Source organism: Suricata suricatta, chromosome 11 (genome assembly GCF_006229205.1).
Source record: "Suricata suricatta isolate VVHF042 chromosome 11, meerkat_22Aug2017_6uvM2_HiC, whole genome shotgun sequence".
NCBI classification, from domain to species: Eukaryota; Metazoa; Chordata; class Mammalia; order Carnivora; family Herpestidae; genus Suricata; species Suricata suricatta.
Window position 1 is genome coordinate 9,339,116 of NC_043710.1, and position 20,810 is coordinate 9,359,925.

General features: G+C 60.0%; 1 protein-coding gene across 1 annotated transcript in view; it reads left to right on the plus strand.

Annotated features, from left to right (window-relative positions):
- The window catches only part of SYT7 (synaptotagmin 7), a 35,477-nt gene extending 14,759 nt beyond the window's left edge, over positions 1 to 20,718 (plus strand). The window contains exons 6-11 of the mRNA XM_029915449.1: positions 8,171 to 8,306; positions 12,390 to 12,660; positions 15,886 to 16,055; positions 16,506 to 16,620; positions 17,128 to 17,327; positions 19,884 to 20,718. Coding sequence (XP_029771309.1) covers positions 8,171 to 8,306; positions 12,390 to 12,660; positions 15,886 to 16,055; positions 16,506 to 16,620; positions 17,128 to 17,327; positions 19,884 to 19,988 — 997 coding nt within the window. The 3' untranslated portion in view covers positions 19,989 to 20,718. The remainder of the gene's footprint in view (positions 1 to 8,170; positions 8,307 to 12,389; positions 12,661 to 15,885; positions 16,056 to 16,505; positions 16,621 to 17,127; positions 17,328 to 19,883) is intronic.
- The last annotated feature ends 92 nt before the right edge of the window (positions 20,719 to 20,810 follow it).

The window sequence follows — 20,810 nt, forward strand, 5'->3', positions numbered from 1 at the left end:
CCCCCCCCCCCCCCCCCCCCCCCCCCCCCCCCCCCCCCCCCCCCCCCCCCCCCCCCCCCCCCCCCCGCCAGCCACCTGCTGCCCCCAATCCCCCCCCCCCTGCTCACAGATAGGGCCCCCTCTCTCTACCATCACTCTGAGCATCTGTAGTCACTCTCAGGGCTTTTGTCCCTGGTCTCAGTCGCCTCCTCCAGCCTAACATGACCTTCCTTCCAGGCTCTGGGGATTATTCCCATCACCCAGGTCTTCCTGGGAGCACTTTTCCTGGAGCAAGAGACCAGCACTAAGCCTGGGAGAGGAGAAAGGGAGGAGGAAAGGGAAAGCCAAGGTCAAGGCCCAGCTCACTGGCAAGATGTGGGGATCCTGAAGGCAAGCAGATCCCTCCAAGCCTCCTGCCTCTCCAGCTGAGGCTCCAGTCCTCCAGGGCAGACAGGAGTGCAGGCCCTGGCAGAGGCCCCCCGACAGAAGAGGCCCTGCTTCCCACACCCGAGCAAGTGGCCTCCAGTCCCCAGCCTGGCAGCACACGCTGCCTGTGACTCTGCTTGGCCATTCCAGGCAGCACATCTGCAGGGGCTTTTCCCCCCACCCAAGGACCCTTGGGGTCCCAGCCTACACCTGCATGCGACAAGACACCCAGCAGAGCCCTCTGGCTTCCAGGTGGCGGGTTCTTTGGCACTGGCATGAATTAGGAGAGTGAAAGGAATTGGTTCTGCTGAGGCCTGAACAGAACTGGGAGCCTGTGGGCCCCACCCCTCTTTGGCTCCTCCTGAGCTCAGGCTGCCCCTCGCACAGCCATCACCCTGCCTCCTGTCCTGGCAGCCATCACACCGGGGCAGGGCTGTCCCCAGGCTTTGGGAAGAAAGGACCTGGCTGCAGGAAAGCCTGTGTGTCCCAACCTCCTCAGCCCTCTGCACCCTCCGGGGGGTCAACTGGGATTTGATGAGCCAGAGCTCAGGCACCAGCAACCTTTGTCCACGCTCCTCTGCCCACCTCTGGCTTTATGGGCCCCTCAGCTGCCTCCTCTAGAGATCACACAGCCCCCCCACCTCCCCACCCCTGCCCAGCTCGAGTCATTCCTCACAGCAGGGGGTCGGCGAATTTTTTTTCTGTAAAGGGCCAGATTATAAATATTTTAGGCTTTGTGGGACACGTGGTCTCAATCACATTTTTTAAAGCAACACTTTAAACACGCACAAGCCATTCTTAGCTTGTGGGCTGTCGGAAGACAGGCCACCAGCTGTACTTTGCCCACCTCTGACCCCTGTGCTTCTGAGGCCCTTCTCCTGCCCCAAATGCCGGTCCCGGTAGAGAGCCAGAGCGGGAGGGCTAGCCAGGCCTCCCAGGGCGCCACCCCCTCTCCCCGGGAGGCTGCCTTTCCTCCTGCATAATAGGTGTGAACCTCCCCCTCCCCAATACCACCTGTTTCTCCCCAGACCCTCCTCTGGCCCCTCATTCTCACCCTTGCAGCCTGTGTTGCTGGAGAGAATGACAAATTGGGAATTTATGCAGAGGCACCGTTTTGTTTTTAAGAAGAGCGAAAGGGAGTATCTGAAAAATGCATTAACCAGGGAAAAACATGTTGTTTTCACTGGGTTCTCCTTCCCCCAGCTCAGCCAGCTCCCCGGCAGCCAAATGGAATTTTACCAACTCTGAAACTGTACCGGTGGGCAGAGAACAAAGAAAAGGAGGATTTGTCCTGAGGGAAGGGGAGATGTTTCCCAAAAGTTGGATGCAGGTGGGAGGCTCAGCCTGGAGTGACGTGTCCAGGACAAAGATGGCTGACCTAGGAGGCAGGGCAAGCACTAAGCTTCCCTCACTGCCGCCTCCCATCTTCCCCCCGGTGTCCCCCCACCCCAGCCCCAAGTGCCACTTCTCACCTGCTCTAGTTAGGTCCCTATCTAACCACCTCTCTAGGAAATGACCACAGCCGGCTCTTCTCATCTAAACCTTGCCCTCTCGGACTGTGGTTGAAGTGGCAGACTTTCTGACCCAGGATTCCCCCCCACCCTCCAGAACATTCCATCAGGCTACCAGCCCTCCCTCGGCCCTTCCTGAGACACATGCTTTCCTGCCTGCCGCATTCGCCATCCCCCCTTTCTTTGGATGAGAGGCCCAGCGCTGCATGAACTCCAGAAAATGCCCATGAACTCCAATGGCTTTGAGGGGCAACAGATCATTTTTTGGCCCCTGGGAGATGCAGGGTGACCCCACAGTTACCCAGGGGTTCTCTGAGAGGGCCCTGCACGAGAAATGTCACGCCTTGACCTCTCACCCCACGCTGCTGCCCATGTGGCAGCTCCTTGGCGGCCTGGCCAGAGCCTCTCTGCAAGTAGGGCGGCCACAGCCTCTTCCAGACCTTCCTCCTTGCACACGCGTCTGCAGGACTCCTCCAGACTTTGCCAGGTTCCTGCATGCTCTCTCGCTCTCTCTCCCTGCCTTTGTTTCTTGGTGACTTCTGGACTGCTTCTCCAGGGAAAACGCCCCAGAACTGGACCCAAAAGACTTGGTGGTTATTCCCCGGATCTCCAGGAAGGGGGGTAATCAAGAGAAAGCCTGCGACGGCCAGCACACCGTGTGCCAGAAGGGACCTCCATTTTCCTCCGATGGGCCGTGTGTCCAGGGACCGTTCCCAGTATCAAGGACATCTGGCTGACAGTGACCCACAGATGTCTTTATAAGGGGCTCCCAGAAGTACAGGGCACAGTGCCCATTGGATTTCCAAGCTTTCTAAGAACCTCCCACTGGGGAGCCGAAACCTGCCTGCAGAGTCTCAAAGCAAGATGGACAAGGAGCCCCTCCCCCTTCTCCCAGGGGCCCAGAGGGTCAGAGCAAGTAGCCTCTGACCTTTGTTCAACTGGCAATGAATTCACCTAGGACATCTGCGTGTCCCAAGGCCCGTGCTCTCCTCCCCCAGCCCCTGCCCCAATTTTCTCCAGAGAACCTTGCTACGCACCCCCCAGGCAGGCTGGGTCAGGTGGGGGGCCCCTGCGGACACCTCCCCTCCCCCCTCCCTCCCTGACTCCACCCCACTCTGCTCCACAACTGTTGACAGTGCTAAAGTGTGGTTTCTCTCCCGCAGGGCCAGTTTCTTACGCTTTTTTCTTCTCTCTCTTTGTCTCTGTCTCTGTCTCTGTCTCTCTCTTTCCCCCTCCCCGCCCGCCTACGGGGCCTCCTCGTTTCCTCCCCGCCACCGGCCGCTGGGCTGCCCACCTCGGGCAGGGAAGGCAGGATGGTGGTGCTATCCTTGGTCTTAGGGCTTTCCGAACAGGATGACTTTGCCAATATCCCTGACCTGCAAAACCCAGGAACCCAGCAGAACCAGAACGCTCAGGGGGACAAGAGGTATGAGCACAGGCGAGGGCCTGCGGCGGCGGCGGCAGAGATGGAGGCACGGAGAGGCCATCTGCCTCCCCCTGCCCTGGCCCGGCTGCTGGACGAGGCGGTGGTACCCTCAGCGACCCCGGAGCGGGAGGACTGCCCCCTCCCTGACTGGCGCCCTCACACACGCCACCCCCCGGGGTGTCCCTTGGGTCCGAGGCCAGTGTGGCCGTCCTGGGACCATTCTGGATCAAGCCTGCTCCCCGGGCATGCTTGCCCTCACCCGGAGCAAGCCAGCCTTTCTGCCCCATCTCCCTGCTTGGCTCCCCCTCTGCTGCCCCTCATCTTTCATCTCTGCCCTACCCCCAACCCCGAAATCCCCGTTTCTCTGGTGGTTGGTGGGCGGGGGGGGGATGTAGGGAAGGGGCACTGGCCTGTTCTCCCTCATCCCCGCCACCTCAACCCCCCTCTTGCCTGGAGACCCCCTGGGGTGTTGGTAGCACCCCACCCCCCTGCTACCCCCGCTGCAGAGGTGTGGCCGAGCTGCTTGGCTGACTGAAGAGGGGCCCCTGGAGGGGAGGGGCTGGGGCATGGGAGAGGCCTGGTAACCAGAAAGGACTGGAAAGGCAGCCTTGAACCTGAGGTAGCAGGAGGAGGAAATGGGCCGAGGGGCCGAGAGAGGCCAGCAGGTGCCGGTCAGGCTCCCTGTGACCAGGCGCCCTGCTGCTGGTCCTCAGAATTCCCCATCCGGCCCCGGCGCAAGCCGAGCAGAGGGCTGGGCCTCTCACCGCCCACAGTCTTGGCCAGGAGCTCAGGGGCGCGCCTCGTGGTACCCCCGGTCTCAGGGAGGGCATGGAGCCCGCGTGGGGAAGGGGATGGGGAGAAAGATCCAGAGTTCCCGGGGCTCAGCCAGGGTCACAAAGGCTGGGTGATCCTTCCCCTGTCACCTGGCCTTGGGTTGGGCCAGTCACCCACCTGTGGTCATGAAGGGAGGGCTCGTCACCTTGGTCAGGTCTGCTTCTTGCCAGACCAAAGGCCTGCAGGGGAGGGTGTGGGCTGACAGCCAGGATGCCAGCCTTCTGGCCCTGGTGGTGCCAGAGCCTTGCTCTGCAAATTTGAGTGAGTTGCTGAGCCTGTGCCTCCTCGTCTGTTAAATAACGGAGTGGGTACGGTGACGCCTTCCAGCTTGGACATGCTAAGCTTCTAATGAGGAAGCAGGCCTCCAGACTGGGGGGCGGGGGGCACCCGCCTGATCCTGTGAACTGGGCAGGGATCCTGACATTCCTTGAGGCCCTTAGGGCAGGAAGGGCCTGTCTCAGGCTGCCACCAGGGGCTGTGGGTTACGGAAGGTAGGCCAAGAGTTAGACAGCTGATGGCCTGTTCCTCCAGTGGCTTCTGGAGACCAGCCCTCTCATTGTTTTTCCCTGTTGCATGTCTATGGTGGACACAGCCAGAAACCCCCAGAGAGTGGGAGGGGAGAGCGGGACCGGTTCTTTCTCTCAGTGGCACACAGATGGTGTCAACCCTCAAGCCCATGTCCTGGGGAGCGGGAGGAACAGAGCCTGCCACCTCCAAGCCACCTGGCGCCTCAGAAGTCCCGGGCTGGGCCACGGGCAGGCCAGAGTGCAAATCGGAGAGGGCCAGGGGTCACAGATGAGAGGCCTCTGGACGCCTGCCGCACCCCCGAGCTCCTTGCTGGGGAAAGGTGTGAAGCGTGAGGGAGCAGACGCAGGCTGGAAACGAGATTTCACATCACCCATGTGTTCATTAGCCGGCTCCATTTCCACCCACAGCCTATTTTTACCTCTCTGCCATGTAGGTCTCCCTCCGTATTCTAACACGCCCATCCCTTCTGATCCTTGCATCAGCCGTCCCTGCCTTCCTGGGAGAGGTGGAGGTGGAGGTGGAGGCCCTGGGCCCTCGCCCCCACCCTGCCTGACTCTCCAGGTGGACACGTGCCATTACCACCTGGTCATGCCCACCCCTTCCATCACACAGCCTCTGGGGTGTCTCCTGGGTGATCGGGCCACGCCCTGCAAGGGTCTCCAGAACTGAGCGCTTCCTTCCTGCCCCTCTCCCCATCCCCAAGCTTGGCATTGGCCTTGGCACCACCCTGGGGCACCCAGCACCTTAGGGCTCCACTCGTCTGGATTCCTGGCTCTTTGGACCTTGGAACGGGAGGTTCAGGTCAGCTGTCTCTGCCTCTTCAGCTTCTGCCCCCAGACCCCAGACCTAGAGTCTGCCTCTCTGCCCCAACCCCTCCCTTCCCCACCCAGCTGACCCCTTGCTGGATGTCTGGGGTGAAGGGTGGGTCTGTCAGCAGTGGGTTCCTGGGAGGCAGGGAGGGGGGGCCGGGAGCAGGAGCAGCCATTTCAAGTCCCAAGCGAGGTAGGAGTGCATCTGGCAAGCAACACGGAGATGGGAAGGTTGGTCACTACCTCCCTCCCAGCATCCTTGGTGGCCTGGAAGCCACCCCCTGCCCATCCAGCATCTCCTAGTCCCTGGGCCTCAGCACCATGGGCTTCAAGAACAGAATGCTCTTGGACCCCTGAGGGAGGGAAGGAAGGAAGCCAGGACCACCCCAGGCTCCCATGCCCCCTGCTGCCTTCACCCATCCTTCCTGCATCCATTCCCACGTCATGCTCTCTGCCATCCCTTCCATTGCTCCTCGGGATCCAAATGGTTTCCACCGTGGCCCCACCCCCACCCGAGTGGGGCGCGGGGCAGGGCGGGGACCGAGCCACCCCCATTGCTCTCCTCGCCCCCAAGCCACCATGTTGCCTCTGTCCCAGTGTGTGTCCCCCGCCTCCTCTCTGCCTCTCCTCTCGGCCGCCTCGCTCGCCCCCTTGTCCACCCTGCAGCCTTCTTCACTCGTCTCCGACTAACCTTTCTCAGCCTCTCTCTCTGTCTCCCTCTCCTTCCTCCCATCTGCTCCTCACAGGGATGTCCCTGGGCCGGTGACGGGCCCCTCTGCCTCTCTGTGTGCTGTCTCTCTCTGTCCTGTGACCTCCGAGAGCTTCTGTGGCGTTGACCATCTACCCAGGCTGCTTTGCAGCTGTGCTGGCGCTGTGGTGTGGCCAGAATAACTCCGACTTCCTCATACCTTCAGCAGTCAATCTGGCGCTCTCCTCCTGTCCCACTCTATTTTTAACCTGACTTTACCTCTCCAGCTATTTCAGTGTCCTCTTCCTCCCCGCGCCTGTCTGCGTATGCACGTGTCCACGAGTGTGTGTCCCTGAGTGCGCGCGCGCACGTGCGTGGCTGTGGCCGCACCTCTGGGAGGGACCCCGGTGCGTCCGGGTGGGGGTTGGGGGGGCTGTTTCCTGCTGTCGAGGCAAGGCCGGGTTCTCCCAGCTCGTGCGTGTGCGTCTGATTCTCAGGGTGTCTGTCCCCAACACGGCTCCCTGCTTTTTCTGTTTCAGTCTGTCCCAATTCACATGCACACCTTGGCATGCCTCGGTCTCCCTGAATGTTTCTTCTCGGGATCTAACTGTGCACATTGCTGTGTGCGTCATCTCACGGCTCTGGTTGGCCTGCCTTGTCGCTGTGCCAGTCTCTCCGTGGTCCCCTGGGTGTCTGTTGGGCTTGTGTGCGCCCCTTTGTGTATGTGTGTGTGTGTGTGTGTGTGTGTGTGTGTGTGTGCACACCTTGCTGTTAGGTCCTGGTGTCTTCCCTCCAGGGCCTGCATATTCCGTGCATGTCTGTCTGCCCGTCCTGACCAGCTGTGTGCTGACAGCTGGTCCGTATCAAGGGTGTGTGTCTAGCCTGTGTGTGTCTCCGAGCCTATGGCTCTGAAACTCTCCACGCTCTTCTACTGTAGCCTGTCCTGAGCCCCATGCTGCCAGTCTTCCCGTCTCTCCCTCGCTGCCTGACCCACCTCTCCTCCTCATGAGATGTTCCAGCCTGGTCCCTGGGCAGGCTTTTCATGCCCCCTTCTTGAGCCCCAGCTGCATGGGGCCTGGGCTCACTACCCAGCTGTCGGGCCAGAGAGCCCAGCTTCCGGGGATCAGCGCAGCATCGGGGTTGCACACAGGGCCGCCTGTGGAATGGTCGGCTCCGGGGCTTCTGGTGGTGCCCCGTCCCTCTCTGACCCTGGGTGAGAGCCTTCTCCCACGCACAGCCCTCCGAGCGAGGGAAGAGTGGGGACTTGGGGGCAAGGGGGCGTAGACTCCCCCTATCCACCAGGTGGCTGTTTAAATCTAAATTAGTTTGAGTCGAACAAGACTAAACATTCTGTTCTCAGTCGTGTTGGCCACTTCCAATGCCCAGTAGCCACATATGGACAGTGCAAATAGAGAACATGGCTGTCCTCGTAGAAAGGTCTGCTGGCCAGAGCTGTGTGGACAGCGGTCCTGACTCACCTGGTCAGTCTGAAGGGCACCTGTGTTCTCAGCCTGAACAAACACAGGTGGGGCCTCTGGAGGCTAGCCCTCGGGGCGTGTTGGCAGAGGGTAATGCTGCAGAGGGGTGACCTGGATGGGCCACAGTGGGAGCCTCCTGCCGGGTCAGAACAAGCAGGATGACAGGGGCCTCTGGGGAGGGGGCCACGCTCCATGTAAGCCATGACTGGATGGCGGGGAATTTTCTGGGGAACAGGAGGAGTGGGAATACCCACCAAAACAGCACCCATAGGGGCAGTCACGCTGGATCGTGCTGAGGTGAGGGAGATGGGCCCTGAGTGCTGGTGTAGGGAAAACCAGGCCTCCCCAGGGACAAGAGCATAACTCCTGCCCACCCACAGGACGTGGCAGCTGCCTGGGGCGCAGAGAAGGTCCTGCCGCCACCCAAGGCCAAGGTGCCCAGCCCAGCCCACCTCCTGACCCGAGCTCATTCGCATCCCCCCCACCCCTAGGTTGCCTGCAGGAGGGAAGGCAGTGAATACAGCCCCTGTGCCCGGCCAGACACCCCACGATGAGTCTGACCGCCGGACCGAGCCACGCTCCTCCGTCTCGGACCTCGTCAACTCCCTCACCAGTGAGATGCTCATGGTGAGAAGGGCAGGAGGCCTGGGTCCCCAGGCAGGAGCTGGACGGGGGGGTGGGGGAGGCAGGGGAAGGGACGTGTGTGGCGGTTGGTGACAGCACGGGAGTTGTCCACCCGGGAAGGGAAACCAGCCTGGTGACTGAGTGAGCGAGGTTTGGGTTCTTTTCTCAGCTCACTCATTGAAACAGGCTCTCTGTGCCTCAGTTTACTTGTTGGTCAAGTGAGAATAAGAATGTCCATCTTTATCCAGTCTCTTTCTGGGTTGAGTGGGGGCCTAAGAAACCTACTCATTTGAGATGTTTTTATGATCGTCGGAGGAAGGGCTTGGGGCAGACTGTGTCCCCTCTTTTGGAGAGGCACCCCACTGAATGGCAGGGTGAGGTGGACGGAGCGGGTCTCATTTCTCCATTCTCGGGACCCTCCTCCCCCCCGCCCCCATCGCTGGGGGCCAGCTGAGGCTCCAAGATAACAAGAGAGTTGGGGACCCCGTGGTCCTGATTCCTGAGGGTCTTCTGTGCACACCCCACTTCATGCGGATTCCAGCCCTGTGGTTCCGGGGCCTTTTCACAGAGGAGGACGTTGAGGGTCTCCGTTGCGCCCCCTGGTGGCGGAAGCAGCGAGGCACAGCCATTTGCCCCACTTGTGCTCCCCAAAGAGCCCCAGGAGGGCTACCACAGGGCAGGGACACTGCAATGGGGCAGCAGGCAGCAGCCAAAGGTTTGGCATCTCCGAAACCCCAGGGAGGCTTAGGACATCCAGTTGGGAGTCTGGTGCCCGCTGTGTTCCTACTGGACGTGACCTGGGACAAGTGATTTGCGTTCCCCAGACCTGGGCTCCCAACCCCGTCCCTGTAGAGAGAGGGACGCAGGTGTGTGGGCTCTCAAGCCCGTGCCAGCTCTCACACCATCCAGTTCAGAGGTCCCTGCCGGTGGCCTGGTGCTGTGGCCACCATGCCGCCTGAGCGCCCCCCCCTTTTTCCCCAGAGTCTCCAGTGGCTCTAACCATCACCCCCAGCGCCCCTTTCCAGCCCAGGGCTTCTCAGCTTCTCACAGCCTAATATGCATGTGAATCACTGGGAGATCTTGCTAAAATGCAGATTCTGCAGATTCCCATCCACTCCCCGCACGCCCCCCCCTCCCCACTCAGGCGGAAGAGCCTATGACTCTTGATCTCTGGGTCCTGAGTTCGAGCCCTGTGCTGGGTGTAGACTTAATTTCGATAAACAAAACTTAAAAAACAAATACAGATTCCCAGTCAGCAGACCTGAGGTGGACCCTGGAGTCTGCATTTCTCTTGGATCTAGATTAGGGCATCGGATTTTCCCTGTTCCAGAGCTGGTCTTTCTTGGGCCTCCCCACCTTGGCGCCTGCACGCCTGGCCCTCCTCTGCCCTCTTGTGCATCTTCCCCACCCTCATAGATGGGCCCTGCCACGGCCCATCCTGCCTCCCTGCGCAGTCTCCTAATGGGTTATAGCTTCCTGGTAGTCCGGATCCCGGAAGGGACGGCCCATTCCCAGCCAGCTTGCCTGCCACTTGCAGCCCCCAGGGAGGAGCTGACAGCCTCAGGCCGTGCAGGCCCCAGGGCCCTTTCACAGGCTCGGGGCTCAGCCAAGGTCTAATTGCTCAACCCTAGGCCAAAGCTGGGTCACGGTCATTCATGATGAAGATAAGCAGGCCCCTGGCTGTCAGAAACTTGGAATGTGGTGTCAGGCCCCCCACAGCTGGCCCAAGGACGGGACTGAGGGAAAGGGGTCAGAGGGAATGCCAGGCCACACCCTTCTCTGAATCACCCTGGCTCTGGCATTGATGCTCCTTTCTACCAGAGCAGGGCTCAGGCAGCGCCTCCCTTGGGGCCATGGTAGGGGTGGCCAGTCTGGTTGCCATGGACACAGCTCCTCAAGCTGCCCCAGCTGGTGAATTCGGGCTTAGGACTGTGGTTTGGGAAAGCCGGGAGCAGGAGCCAAGCCCAGCCTGGACCTCCTCCCTCCCGCCCCCCCCAGACCGCCCTATTTGGGAACCAAGTGCCAAGTGACTGGAAGGACCTCGGTTGGGCTGGGGCCGCTTGGGCTCCGATCGCCAGGGACTACCCAAACTGCAGAAGGAACGGGAGAGGCAAGGGGGTCTCTGCTGGCCCTGCCTACTCACGCGTGCCCCAGGCTCTCGGTCCCACAGCGGGCAGCGGCAAGGGCCAGACCGCAGAGCAGGACGTGAACCCATTTAACCCTCCCAGGAGCCCCGTGGGATGGATGTCATTGTCCCATCCTGCTGATGCAGAATCTAAGGTTTATGTGGAGCGAGGCAGGTACCCGCACAGGGAGGGAGCGCGGGGCCAAGCTGGACCTAGGGAGGAGAACCACGCTCTCAGCGGGCCTGCGGGGGTGCCTGGATCCAGCTAATGGGGAGGGGCTAGAGGAACCCTCTTCCTCGGGGAGGAGGAGCAGGGGGAGGCCGCTCAGGCCGCCTTCCAGCTCCAGACAGGACCAGGGTGTGGCCAAGAAAGCCCCGGATGCTGGATCTGCGTGTCAGAGTCAGGGGAGCCACGGGCGCGATGGCTGGGTGCCGACCTGGCTTTGAGTTTCAACTCGCTGTTTACTCAGGGGTGACTTGAGGCAAGCCCATCACCTCTCTGTGCTCCCAACCGAACTGGTAACATGTGGTGCCTGCCTCGTTCGGATGTCGTAGGGAGTAGATGAGTGCTGCGTGCAGAGTACAGGGCGAGGCCTGCGTGGCGGTTACCTTTCTGAGTGTGGCGCAGATCTCACCTGGGGCAGGCGAGGCCTCCCTGGCTTGAGTGGGGGCGGGAAGGGGGCGCGGGGTATATCTCAAAACTGCCCTGGGATTCGAGCCTGCTTTGGTGGAAAGAGTGGGCTTTGAAATCAGAGAGGCCCCATACTGCTGTGCAATCTTGGCCGTGTGACTTAACCTCTCTGAGCCGGTCTCCTCAGCTGGAGAGTGGTGATAAGTGTCCCACCCGGCTGTTGTCAGGATTCAGTAAGAAGGTGATGTAAGAGCCTTCTGCCATGGTAGGTACACACTATATATATTCTTATTATCTGTGCTCTTGGGTATTTCGGAGCCTGGAGGAAGGGCAGGGCACAAGGAAGGCTCCTGCAGGGGAAGTGGGGAGAGACACAATGGTCACCAGTTTTGTCCTAAAATATGGTACCATGAGTGCTAACTCTGGCTCTCCTCCAGTCCCCTGAGGACCTTCAGGGAGAGGGATGCCGGGGCCACTTGGACCCCTGGGTCTGGGGCGGGACCCAGGGAGCTTGGAAGCCGCCCCCATATCCCCAGCGAGCGGCCACAGCTGAGAAGCCTTGGCCAGGAGACCCTCCCCCACGTAACCTCCCAGGTGTTCAACATCAGCGTGGCAAGGTACACCCACGCCACCCTGGACGTGCCTGTCCCTCGCTGGGCCCGCCCCTGGGAGAGGGGGACCGAATGCAGGTGGAGCCCTTCCTTCTAGTGGCCCTCAGCCCTGGTGTGCGCTTCAGGCCGCCAGCACGCTTTTAAAATGATCCTGCTGTCCGGCCCTCTCCAGCCCCACCAAACCAGGCTCTCTGGGGACCCGGGCCTGGGAACCAGAATTTTTTTTTAGCATCTCTACATGAATATATGCCTTACGCAGATTCGAGGTTGCTCCTGAAAACTCATCTCTCTCATTTTGTAAATCATCATTTTCAGAACACTAGAGAATCACTTTTAAAGAAATACCACAGTAACACTTTTGAGCTGGGAGCAATCTCCCTGATCTGCTCTGTGGGCCCGGCAGAGCTGTGGAAGGGTGGAAGGCAGGAAGGGGACGCTCGGGGGCCCAGGGCTCCCAAGGGAGGCCAGGGAGGAGGGTGCACCTGCCCAGGGGTCCCAGGGGATTGGCCCCTCGCTCCTGCGTGACCGAGTGTCCTGTCCCAGATGTGAATAGGAGGTGGGCCCCCACCGGCCCCATGTTGTGCCCAGAGGGGGAAGCCAGCTGTCAGCAGCAGGACTTGACTTCAGGCACGGAGAGACTTCCTTCCGAGATGGGCTGTGGTGGGGGCCCGGGGGAAGCAGAATCCTCCCCAACCCTGTGACCTCTCCCCCGCACCCAGCTGTCCCCAGGCTCCGAGGAAGACGAGGCCCACGAGGGCTGCAGCCGGGAGAACCTGGGCCGGATCCAGTTCAGCGTCGGCTACAACTTCCAGGAGTCCACGCTCACGGTGAAGATCATGAAGGCCCAGGAGCTGCCGGCCAAGGACTTCAGCGGCACCAGCGACCCCTTTGTCAAGATCTACCTGCTGCCGGACAAGAAGCACAAGCTGGAGACCAAGGTGAAGCGGAAGAACCTGAACCCCCACTGGAACGAGACCTTCCTCTTCGAAGGTGAGGCTGGCGCTGCCCCCCGCCCCCACTCAGAGTCCCCTCTCCCCCCCCCACACCGCGGCCCCAGGCAGCTGTGGGTGCACAGATGGGCGCACCCACACTCTCTCATGCACCTGCTTGCACCCGCCCACGCAGCCACGTGTTTGAGCCCAGTGAACTTGAGTCCTATTGTGTCTGACTGGGATCAGGTTACAGGGCCTGCAGGAGCCACACCACAGCCAGAGGGGTCCGGGAACCGAACTAGAACTAGACTCCACCTGGGCTTTCAGCTCAGACACAGGGCTCACCTCGAAGATGGCAGGCAGGAAGGGAGGCGGCCATAGGACCCAGAGGTGGTGCACTGGGCTCAGTCATAAGTTAGTAGTCAAGGGCATAGACTGTGACCCCAGACCGTCTGTTCGAAACCCGGCTGGGCCACTTCCTAGTTGTGTGACCGGAACAAGTTCCTGAACTTCCCTGTGCCTTGGTTTCTTCATCTCTAAGACAGAGAGAAGCCTAGTGAGGATCTGAAACAAATCAGTAAATCGTGAAGGCACGTACAGCATCCAGAAAACCCTTTACCCCAGTTGGTTAAATACGCTCTGTCGGGTCCTCTTCTCTGAGCCCCTCCCCCGTACTTCCCCCCCCAACCACACCCAGAAACTTGGGAACAACAGCTCTGAACCATGCCCCCTGGCTCCTGGAGACCACAGGGACAAATGTCCTTGCTCTCTCCTGTAGAATCTCTCTGAAGGCCATCTTTATCTCTTATTTCTGAGGATCCAAGGTAACCAGGAAGCTGGGTGCGTGATCAGGGAGTGATATCTGTCCCAGGCCTTTGCCTGGACTCCACTTAGATAAGCCATTACCCTTTCCTGATACGGTTCAACCAGTGATAATAAGTCCCTGCAACTCCAGCTGTCAGGTGCCTTGGCATTCCAGAATCTGCAGTGTGCACCCCGAGGAATCTTCCCCACCTAGTGTCAAAGCCATCGGACACCCGACCCGTTCCGCAAGGTGACGGTCAGCTCACCTCAAACAAAGAGTTGAGGGTGAGCTAGTGGGTGCTTGTGTGTTTCTGGATCCTTCTCCTCCCCAGCTCGGTACGGGGGCCAGGGAGAGGCTCAGCTCTCTGGAGGTGCATGTAGCCAGCTGACGGGGCGAGGTTTAGGAGCAGATCTTCAATCCATTTGTCTCTTCTGCAAACATTTATCTAGCATCAGCGATGGGCTGGGCACTCTCCTCGGCACCAGGTGCAGGAAAGGGCAAGGCACCGTTTGGCCCTCAAGGCGTTCCTGATCTAATGGAGGACACAGACGTGTAGATGATGAAGCTGTAGGCTGCATGACAGATGCTGTAGGAACCCACTATAAGCTCCCCTTGGTAGTGCTGGAAGACTGGGGGGCCACTCAGGATGGGTTCTGATGGATGAATAGGAGTTTGCCAAACAGTTGAAGAGGGCTGACTCAGGTGTGGGGACCTCCTGGGGCCTCCAACATTTCCAGAATACCTGTCCTCATGCGTTTCACCTGGAAAGATGCCAAAGGTCACTTGGGCAGGTCCCTGGGAGGCTCCCAGATGAGCAAGACAAAGCCCCCTTCGGTCTGAGGAGGAAGCCCTGAAGAAATTCAGAGTCTGGGGGTTTGGGGAACATAGGATTTCCTCTTCCAGCATGCCTGCTCCTCTCAGGGGCAGTTCTGCTTCTAGCGTCCGGCTGGAAGTGCCAGAATCTTCCAGAACTCTTCCTTTCCCTTCATCTTCTCCTCCAGTCCGGCTGAGGTGTTACGTGTCCTCCCTCCTTCCTGCTCACACCCTAGTTCGGGCCCTCACCACCTCAGGCCTCCAGGCTGACCTGCACCCCCACCCCTCCTCTCATCAAGTCTCCCCAGGTCCAATGACTCCAGCTTCAGCCCTTCCTCAAGGCCTCCTACCATCCCTTCCATCCCACTCAGGCTCCCTCCCCCGGCTCTCCCTCTGGTCTTCTCTCCCACTGCACCCCGGCACATCCGGCTGCTCCATTTCGCTGGCATTAATTCATTCTTCCAATTATTGATTCACTTAAACAAATACATACCGAGTGCCTACTACGTGCCAGAAACGGTGTTAGATGCTGGGATCCAGCGGTGGAGGGCAGAGTCGCCTTCCCGGAAACGTTTGCCTGGTGGGAGTCAGACTCAAGGAAACTCTCTGTTACCGCCCGTGGTGCGTGACATGAAAAGGAATTGCTAGAATGTAGTGCAGGGGATCTGACCCCGTCTGGGATGTCAGGAAGGAAAGCTGGGACCTGTTTAGGAAGAGGGAAGGCCAGGGTGGGGCACGGAGGCGCCACCAGGCGGGAAAAACCGGGCGCCGGGAAGCTGGGAAGGAGGCTGGTGTGGCTGAGCGGAGAGTGCTCGCGGGAGGGCGGAGGAAGGTCAGCGGGCCAGGCCGGCAGGGGGACTTGAAGCCGAGGCAGGTGCACGGGCGGCATTTACTCTAAGTGCCCCGGGAGCCGCTGAAAGGCTGTAAGCAAGGGAGTATCGTGATGTGGTTTCTATTTTTAAGGGATCGCTCTGCTGTGTTGACGATGGGCAGTAGGAGAAGGCGTGCAAGGAGGGAAGGCGGTTTGGAAACTCTTGTGACTGTCTAGGCAAAATGTGCCAGCACTTGGGTGAGGGAGGTGGCTGTGGAGAAGGGGGCAGGCTCAGGATCCGCAGAGGAACAACGAAGGACAGGCCGAGGCGCTGGGAGGAGGCGGGGGGAAGCGTGGAGTCCTAGCACCAGTGTCCACTCCTGTCTCTATGTCTTGGCCGCCTCCTCCTCCTCCTAAAGTCCTCCTGGGGCTTGGCTTCTGGTGGCCGTGGCCATCTCAGACAGGGCCACCTGCCCAGGCTTGTCTCGGGATGATCGGCAACGGCAGGACTGCCCCGAGAGCCAGGGGCGCCGCTGCCCGGCCACCAAGACAGGCATGTGACAAATGAGTGAGGAAATGGTCCCTGTTCTGCTCTGTTAGCTCGGAGACTTCAGCCATCCGAGCTCAGTCTCCTCATCTGTGAAATGTACAAGATGCCGCCCACCTTGGAGAGACGTCAAGAGAGACAAATGTGACAGGGGCAGGTCCTGCTGATGTCGCAGGAAGGTCTGAACCGGGCTGTTGCCTGGCCTCCGTGGGGCGGCAGTGGGAAGGCACAGACTCCCGGGGCCTCCCCGCCACGGAGCATCGCCCTGCCCGGGCCCCGCTCTTCACCTGTGCTGTCTGTCCCCCAGGTTTTCCCTACGAGAAGGTGGTGCAGAGGGTCCTCTACCTCCAGGTCCTGGACTACGACCGCTTTAGCCGCAATGACCCCATTGGGGAGGTGTCCATCCCTCTCAACAAGGTGGACCTGACCCAGATGCAGACCTTCTGGAAGGATCTGAAGCCATGCAGCGATGGGAGTGTAAGGCCCCACTTGTCGGTCCCCGGCTTGGGGGCGGGCAGGTCAGGGCCGGCAGATCTGGTCCTGGTCCCCCCACCCCAGTAGGTCGGGGGCTGGGGGGGAGGGGCAGCTGGGCACCCAGTGGAGAGGACTTCCCGCCCTGGGTCTCAGCACTGGTGTTGGGCACTGGGGAGAATTGTCCGAGCTGCGACAAAGATCTTGGACTCTGCTCAGGGAGCGGGGTCCCCATGGGGGGGTGGTGCACAGAACTGTCGGATGGGGGGACACCAGATGTGACCGAGGTGACAGATGGGGGCGGGTAAGCACCGTGGCCAGCCAGAGGCTTCTCTAACTGTCCCCTCTCCCCTAGTCCCCGAGCCTTCCTGTTCTCCCTCCCAGGGGAGCCAAGGCAAGGCTGGGGGACATTCCTCCGCACAGCCCGGGCTCACCCCCCCACCTTGTCCCTCCCAGGGGAGCCGAGGGGAGCTGCTCTTGTCTCTCTGCTACAACCCCTCTGCCAACTCCATCATCGTGAACATCATCAAAGCCCGGAATCTCAAAGCCATGGACATCGGGGGCACATCAGGTGCCGGGGCCTGTCCACACAGAGGGCGGATGGACTGGGGAGTTCCGGGGACGTGGGGGTCGTGCTGGATGTGGAAAGCAGGGCCTGAGCTGTGGCGCTCGCCCCTGACCCTCTTACCTTACCTCTGGAGCCCTAGGTGGCCCCCTTTGGAGTGTCCTGCGGGGAAGCCTCATCTTGGACTCTGTCCTTACCAGAATCAGGGAGAAGGGGGCACTGTGGTGGGAGGCTCCAGCCCGGGTTCGGAAACGGCTGTGGGGCTCGGCCTCTGTGGGGACTTGGTTTCCTTCTTTGTGTTCACAAGGGGGCCCCGGGTGATGGCTGAGGTCCCTTGCTGTTTATCCATCCGCTGGTCCCTCAGGTCCCTCTCCTTGTTGCTTGGAGCTTTCCTCACCCTCTGGGGAAAGCTTACAGCCCTTCCTGCCTCAGTTTCCATACTTGGAGAAGGAGGGGGGATCCTGGGGAGCCCCCTGCACTGCCCTTCTGACCCTGCTCCTTCCCGTCCTCCAGACCCCTACGTGAAGGTGTGGCTCATGTACAAGGACAAGCGGGTAGAGAAGAAGAAGACGGTGACAATGAAGAGGAACCTGAACCCCATCTTCAATGAGTCTTTTGCCTTTGATATCCCCACGGAGAAGCTGAGGGAGACCACCATCATCATCACGGTCATGGACAAGGACAAGCTTAGCCGCAATGACGTTATTGGCAAGGTAGGGGCCTGGCAGGAGGGGTGGCACACCTGTCCTCACTAGAAGGAGCAGGGGTAGTGGGCGAGCTCAGGGCTGAGCAGTAGGAGAGAGAAGGGCCAGTCCCTTCCCCCTCTCTGGGCCTCCATTTCACCCGAAAAGGAGAGGGTAGGACACGATTTCCCTGAAGTTTCCTGCTGTGGGCTCATCAGCTCAGGACAGACTGCTGGGAGGGCAGGGAAAGGAGGAAGTGGGAGCAAGAATCCCCAAAAGGGGGTTTTCTGGACAGGACCCTCAGGCGCGGTAAGGACCTCCGAGCGACTCGCCCAGCTCCCATCTTCAGGGGGTAGCTGTGCAGGGCAATGTCAAGGGCAGTGAGACCCCAAACACCTGGCTTCAGTTCCCACCTCCAGTCAAGCTTTTTTTTGAAAAAAGTGTACTGATTTATTTTGAGAGAGACAGAGACAGTGCGAGTGGGGGAGAATCAGAGAGAGAGAGAGGGAGAGAGAGAATCCCAAGCAGACTCCGTGCTACCAGGGCAGAGCCCAATGTGGGGCTTGAATTCATGAAAATGTGAGATCATGACCTGAGCTAAAACCAAGTCAGTCAACAGACTGAGCCACCCAGGCACCCAAAGTGTCCTTGTTTCCGAAATGGAGCTAATAGTACCAGTCCTATAGCACTTGACTCAGTGGTGTGAGAATTGCCGGGGATATGTGGATGTCTTCCTTGTAGAAAGTGACCTCTCCTCATCATCTACTAGAAAAATCCATGCCTCGCCTTCAGGCTTTCCAGAATGCAATTCTGTGACACAAACCCTTCTGTGAAATGTCTGTCCCTTTGTCCATTTATGATTTTATTTTTTTTAATTTTTTTAATGTTTTGTTTTTGAGAGAGAGAGAGACAGTGTGATCAGGGGAGGGTCAGAGAGAGAGGGAGACACAGAATCGGAAGACAGGCTCCAGGCTCTGAGCTGTCAGCACAGAGCCTGATGCGGGGCTCGAACCCACGAACCATGAGATCATGACCTGAGCTGAACCCAGACGCTTAACCAACTGAGCCACCCAGGTGCCCCCGTATGTGGTTTCAGTGTTGAGAGGTTGGGCTTGGGAATCAGATCTCCTGGGTCCTCCCCTCCTCTCAACAGCCATGACCTTCCTGAGCCCCATCTCCCCCTCGCACAGTGAGAGGAAGACCATCCTGACCTCACAGTGTGCTGAGGGTTAAATAGCGCGGGCGAAACCCTTCGTACAGTGCTTAAGGAGGCATATGTTAGCTGCCATCATAATGAAAGTTACTTTCGAAATATTCCTACTAAGGGCCTGTCTGTCCGTCTGGGCGCGGAGCTTTGACCAGGAGCAGTGCAGGAAGCCAGTGGTCAGGGCAGGCCAGGTGAAGGGCACATTGCAGAAGCACATGAGGAAAGAATACGGATCATCTGGGGCGTGACCTGGGGGCAAATGGGGGTAAATGGGAACGGATGACCCGGGCCGCCGCAAAGAAGGGGGCCAGGGTGAGGAGGCAGGCCTCAGACAGGTGGGGATGGAGATCTTAGCTCCTGGGGCTACGGGGCGCAGGTGGCCTCCAAGAGGGTGCCTGAGTCCTACCTGCCCTCTAACGAGGCCCAGGGAGCAGGACTGGCCAACCGGTGGTCCCAGATGGGACCGTTTCTCAGGGTGCCGTCACCCATACCCCGGCAGGAGCATGTGCTCCGAGCAAGCCTGAGGCCCGCTAAGCCCCCTCCTTGAGCAGCTGGGGCCCAGGGCCACGTAGCCGTATCTACTCCTAAGTTCTTTTGAAGCTTGGCCTTTTCGAGTTGGGGGTTCTTTCGAGGCCGATTATAGTTCCTTTTGAAACCATTCTATCTATCGTCTGTTGACTAAGCCAAGGTGAAGGACCGGTTCTCACTTTGGCCTGGGTAGATTGGTAAGCCTTATGCTTGTAACTGGCCACAGAGCCAGGGTCAGCTGGGGGACCCCGTGCACAGCCCCACGAGGCAGCAGCCTGCAGGATTGGGCTGACAGCGCCGAACCAGAAAGACCTAGATTCAAATTCCTCTGCACCACTTAACAAATCTCATGACCATGGGCGAGTCTCTTAACTCTCCGCCCCTTTGTTTCTCCATCTATAAAATGGGCATACTGCATCTGGCTCACAGGTAAGGAGGTGATGATCTATGTGTAGAAAGCCCCGAGCCGAGGACTCAGGGCGCAGTGAGTGGTGAGGGGGTAGGAGAGGTTGACAGTGGCCAACAGGTAGGGCACGGAAGGGCGTGGGAACAAACTGCCTCCACCCCCCCTTCCACTCCCTCCCCCCACCGCAAAACAGGTCAGGAGTCTAATTGGGAAGGGCTAGGAATGAATGCCCGGACTCCCAGAGGGAAGTGCAACCAGGAAAATAGGTCAAGCTGGCCGGAGGAGGTGGGAGGAGCCTCGCAGGGTAGGCTGTCACTGTGGGTGAGGCCCCTTGGTCCCCAGGATCGTGGTCTCAGGGTACCATTGAGGAGATGGAGTGTCACCCCCTGGTAGGGGCAGGGGACGATGTCACTGATGTTACTGATGCTCTTCCCTTTCTCCCCAGATCTACCTGTCCTGGAAGAGCGGGCCCGGGGAGGTGAAGCACTGGAAGGACATGATCGCCCGTCCCCGGCAGCCGGTGGCCCAGTGGCACCAGCTGAAGGCCTAAGTGGGACCAAAGGAGGCCCAGGGGGCCGAGGGCCCGGGTCCCCATCATGCCCTCACCACTTTATGCACAATGCCCGGCCCGGCCCCCCGCCGTAGGTGAGGGGAGGACCCTGAGGGCTTGGCCATGGAGGGGTCCCAGGAGTCAGGTGGGCCCCGTTTCTAGGAAGTACCAGCCTCATCCTCCACCGGTCCAGCTCTGGGGGAGGGGCTCTGGGAGCCATTTTCCTGCTTCACCCCTTTCCTTCCTGACTTGCTGATACTAAAGAAGTGAGGGAGAGTGTGACGGCCAGACAGGCAAACGGGCAGATCCCTCCAGAGGCCCGCCAGGTGGGCACGGTCCCCCGTTTTCTTTAAGGCAGTGCCTGGAGTGGAGAGAAGCTGCCTCCTCCCCAGCCCCCGATGCGGGCCCAGGAGAGGGGAGGCCTAGGCGTTTGGCCCCGGCCTGGCCAGGAGAGGCCCATTCCCTGGGCAGTTTCAGGTGCCGACTGGGCCCTGAATGCCGAGGATAGTGTATAGCCTGCTCTGGGGTCCTGGAGCTGCAGCCTGTGTCCTGGCGTCATGTCTACTGTGTGTGTGTGTATGTGTGTGTGTCTGTGTGTACGGGAGTGGGGACACTCTTACCCTGTCCCCCTGGGGCCGGCAGTGCAGAGAGACAGGGTTTCATAAAGTGAGGCATGGAAGGAGGCCGAGAGAGGTCTACACACAGAGCTGGGGGTGGGCCGGGAAAGGCAGGTTGCGGGGGGGGGGGGGGGGGGGGGGGGGGGGGGGGGGGGGGGGGGGGGGGGGGGGGGGGGGGGGGGGGGGGGGGGGGGGGGGGGGGGGG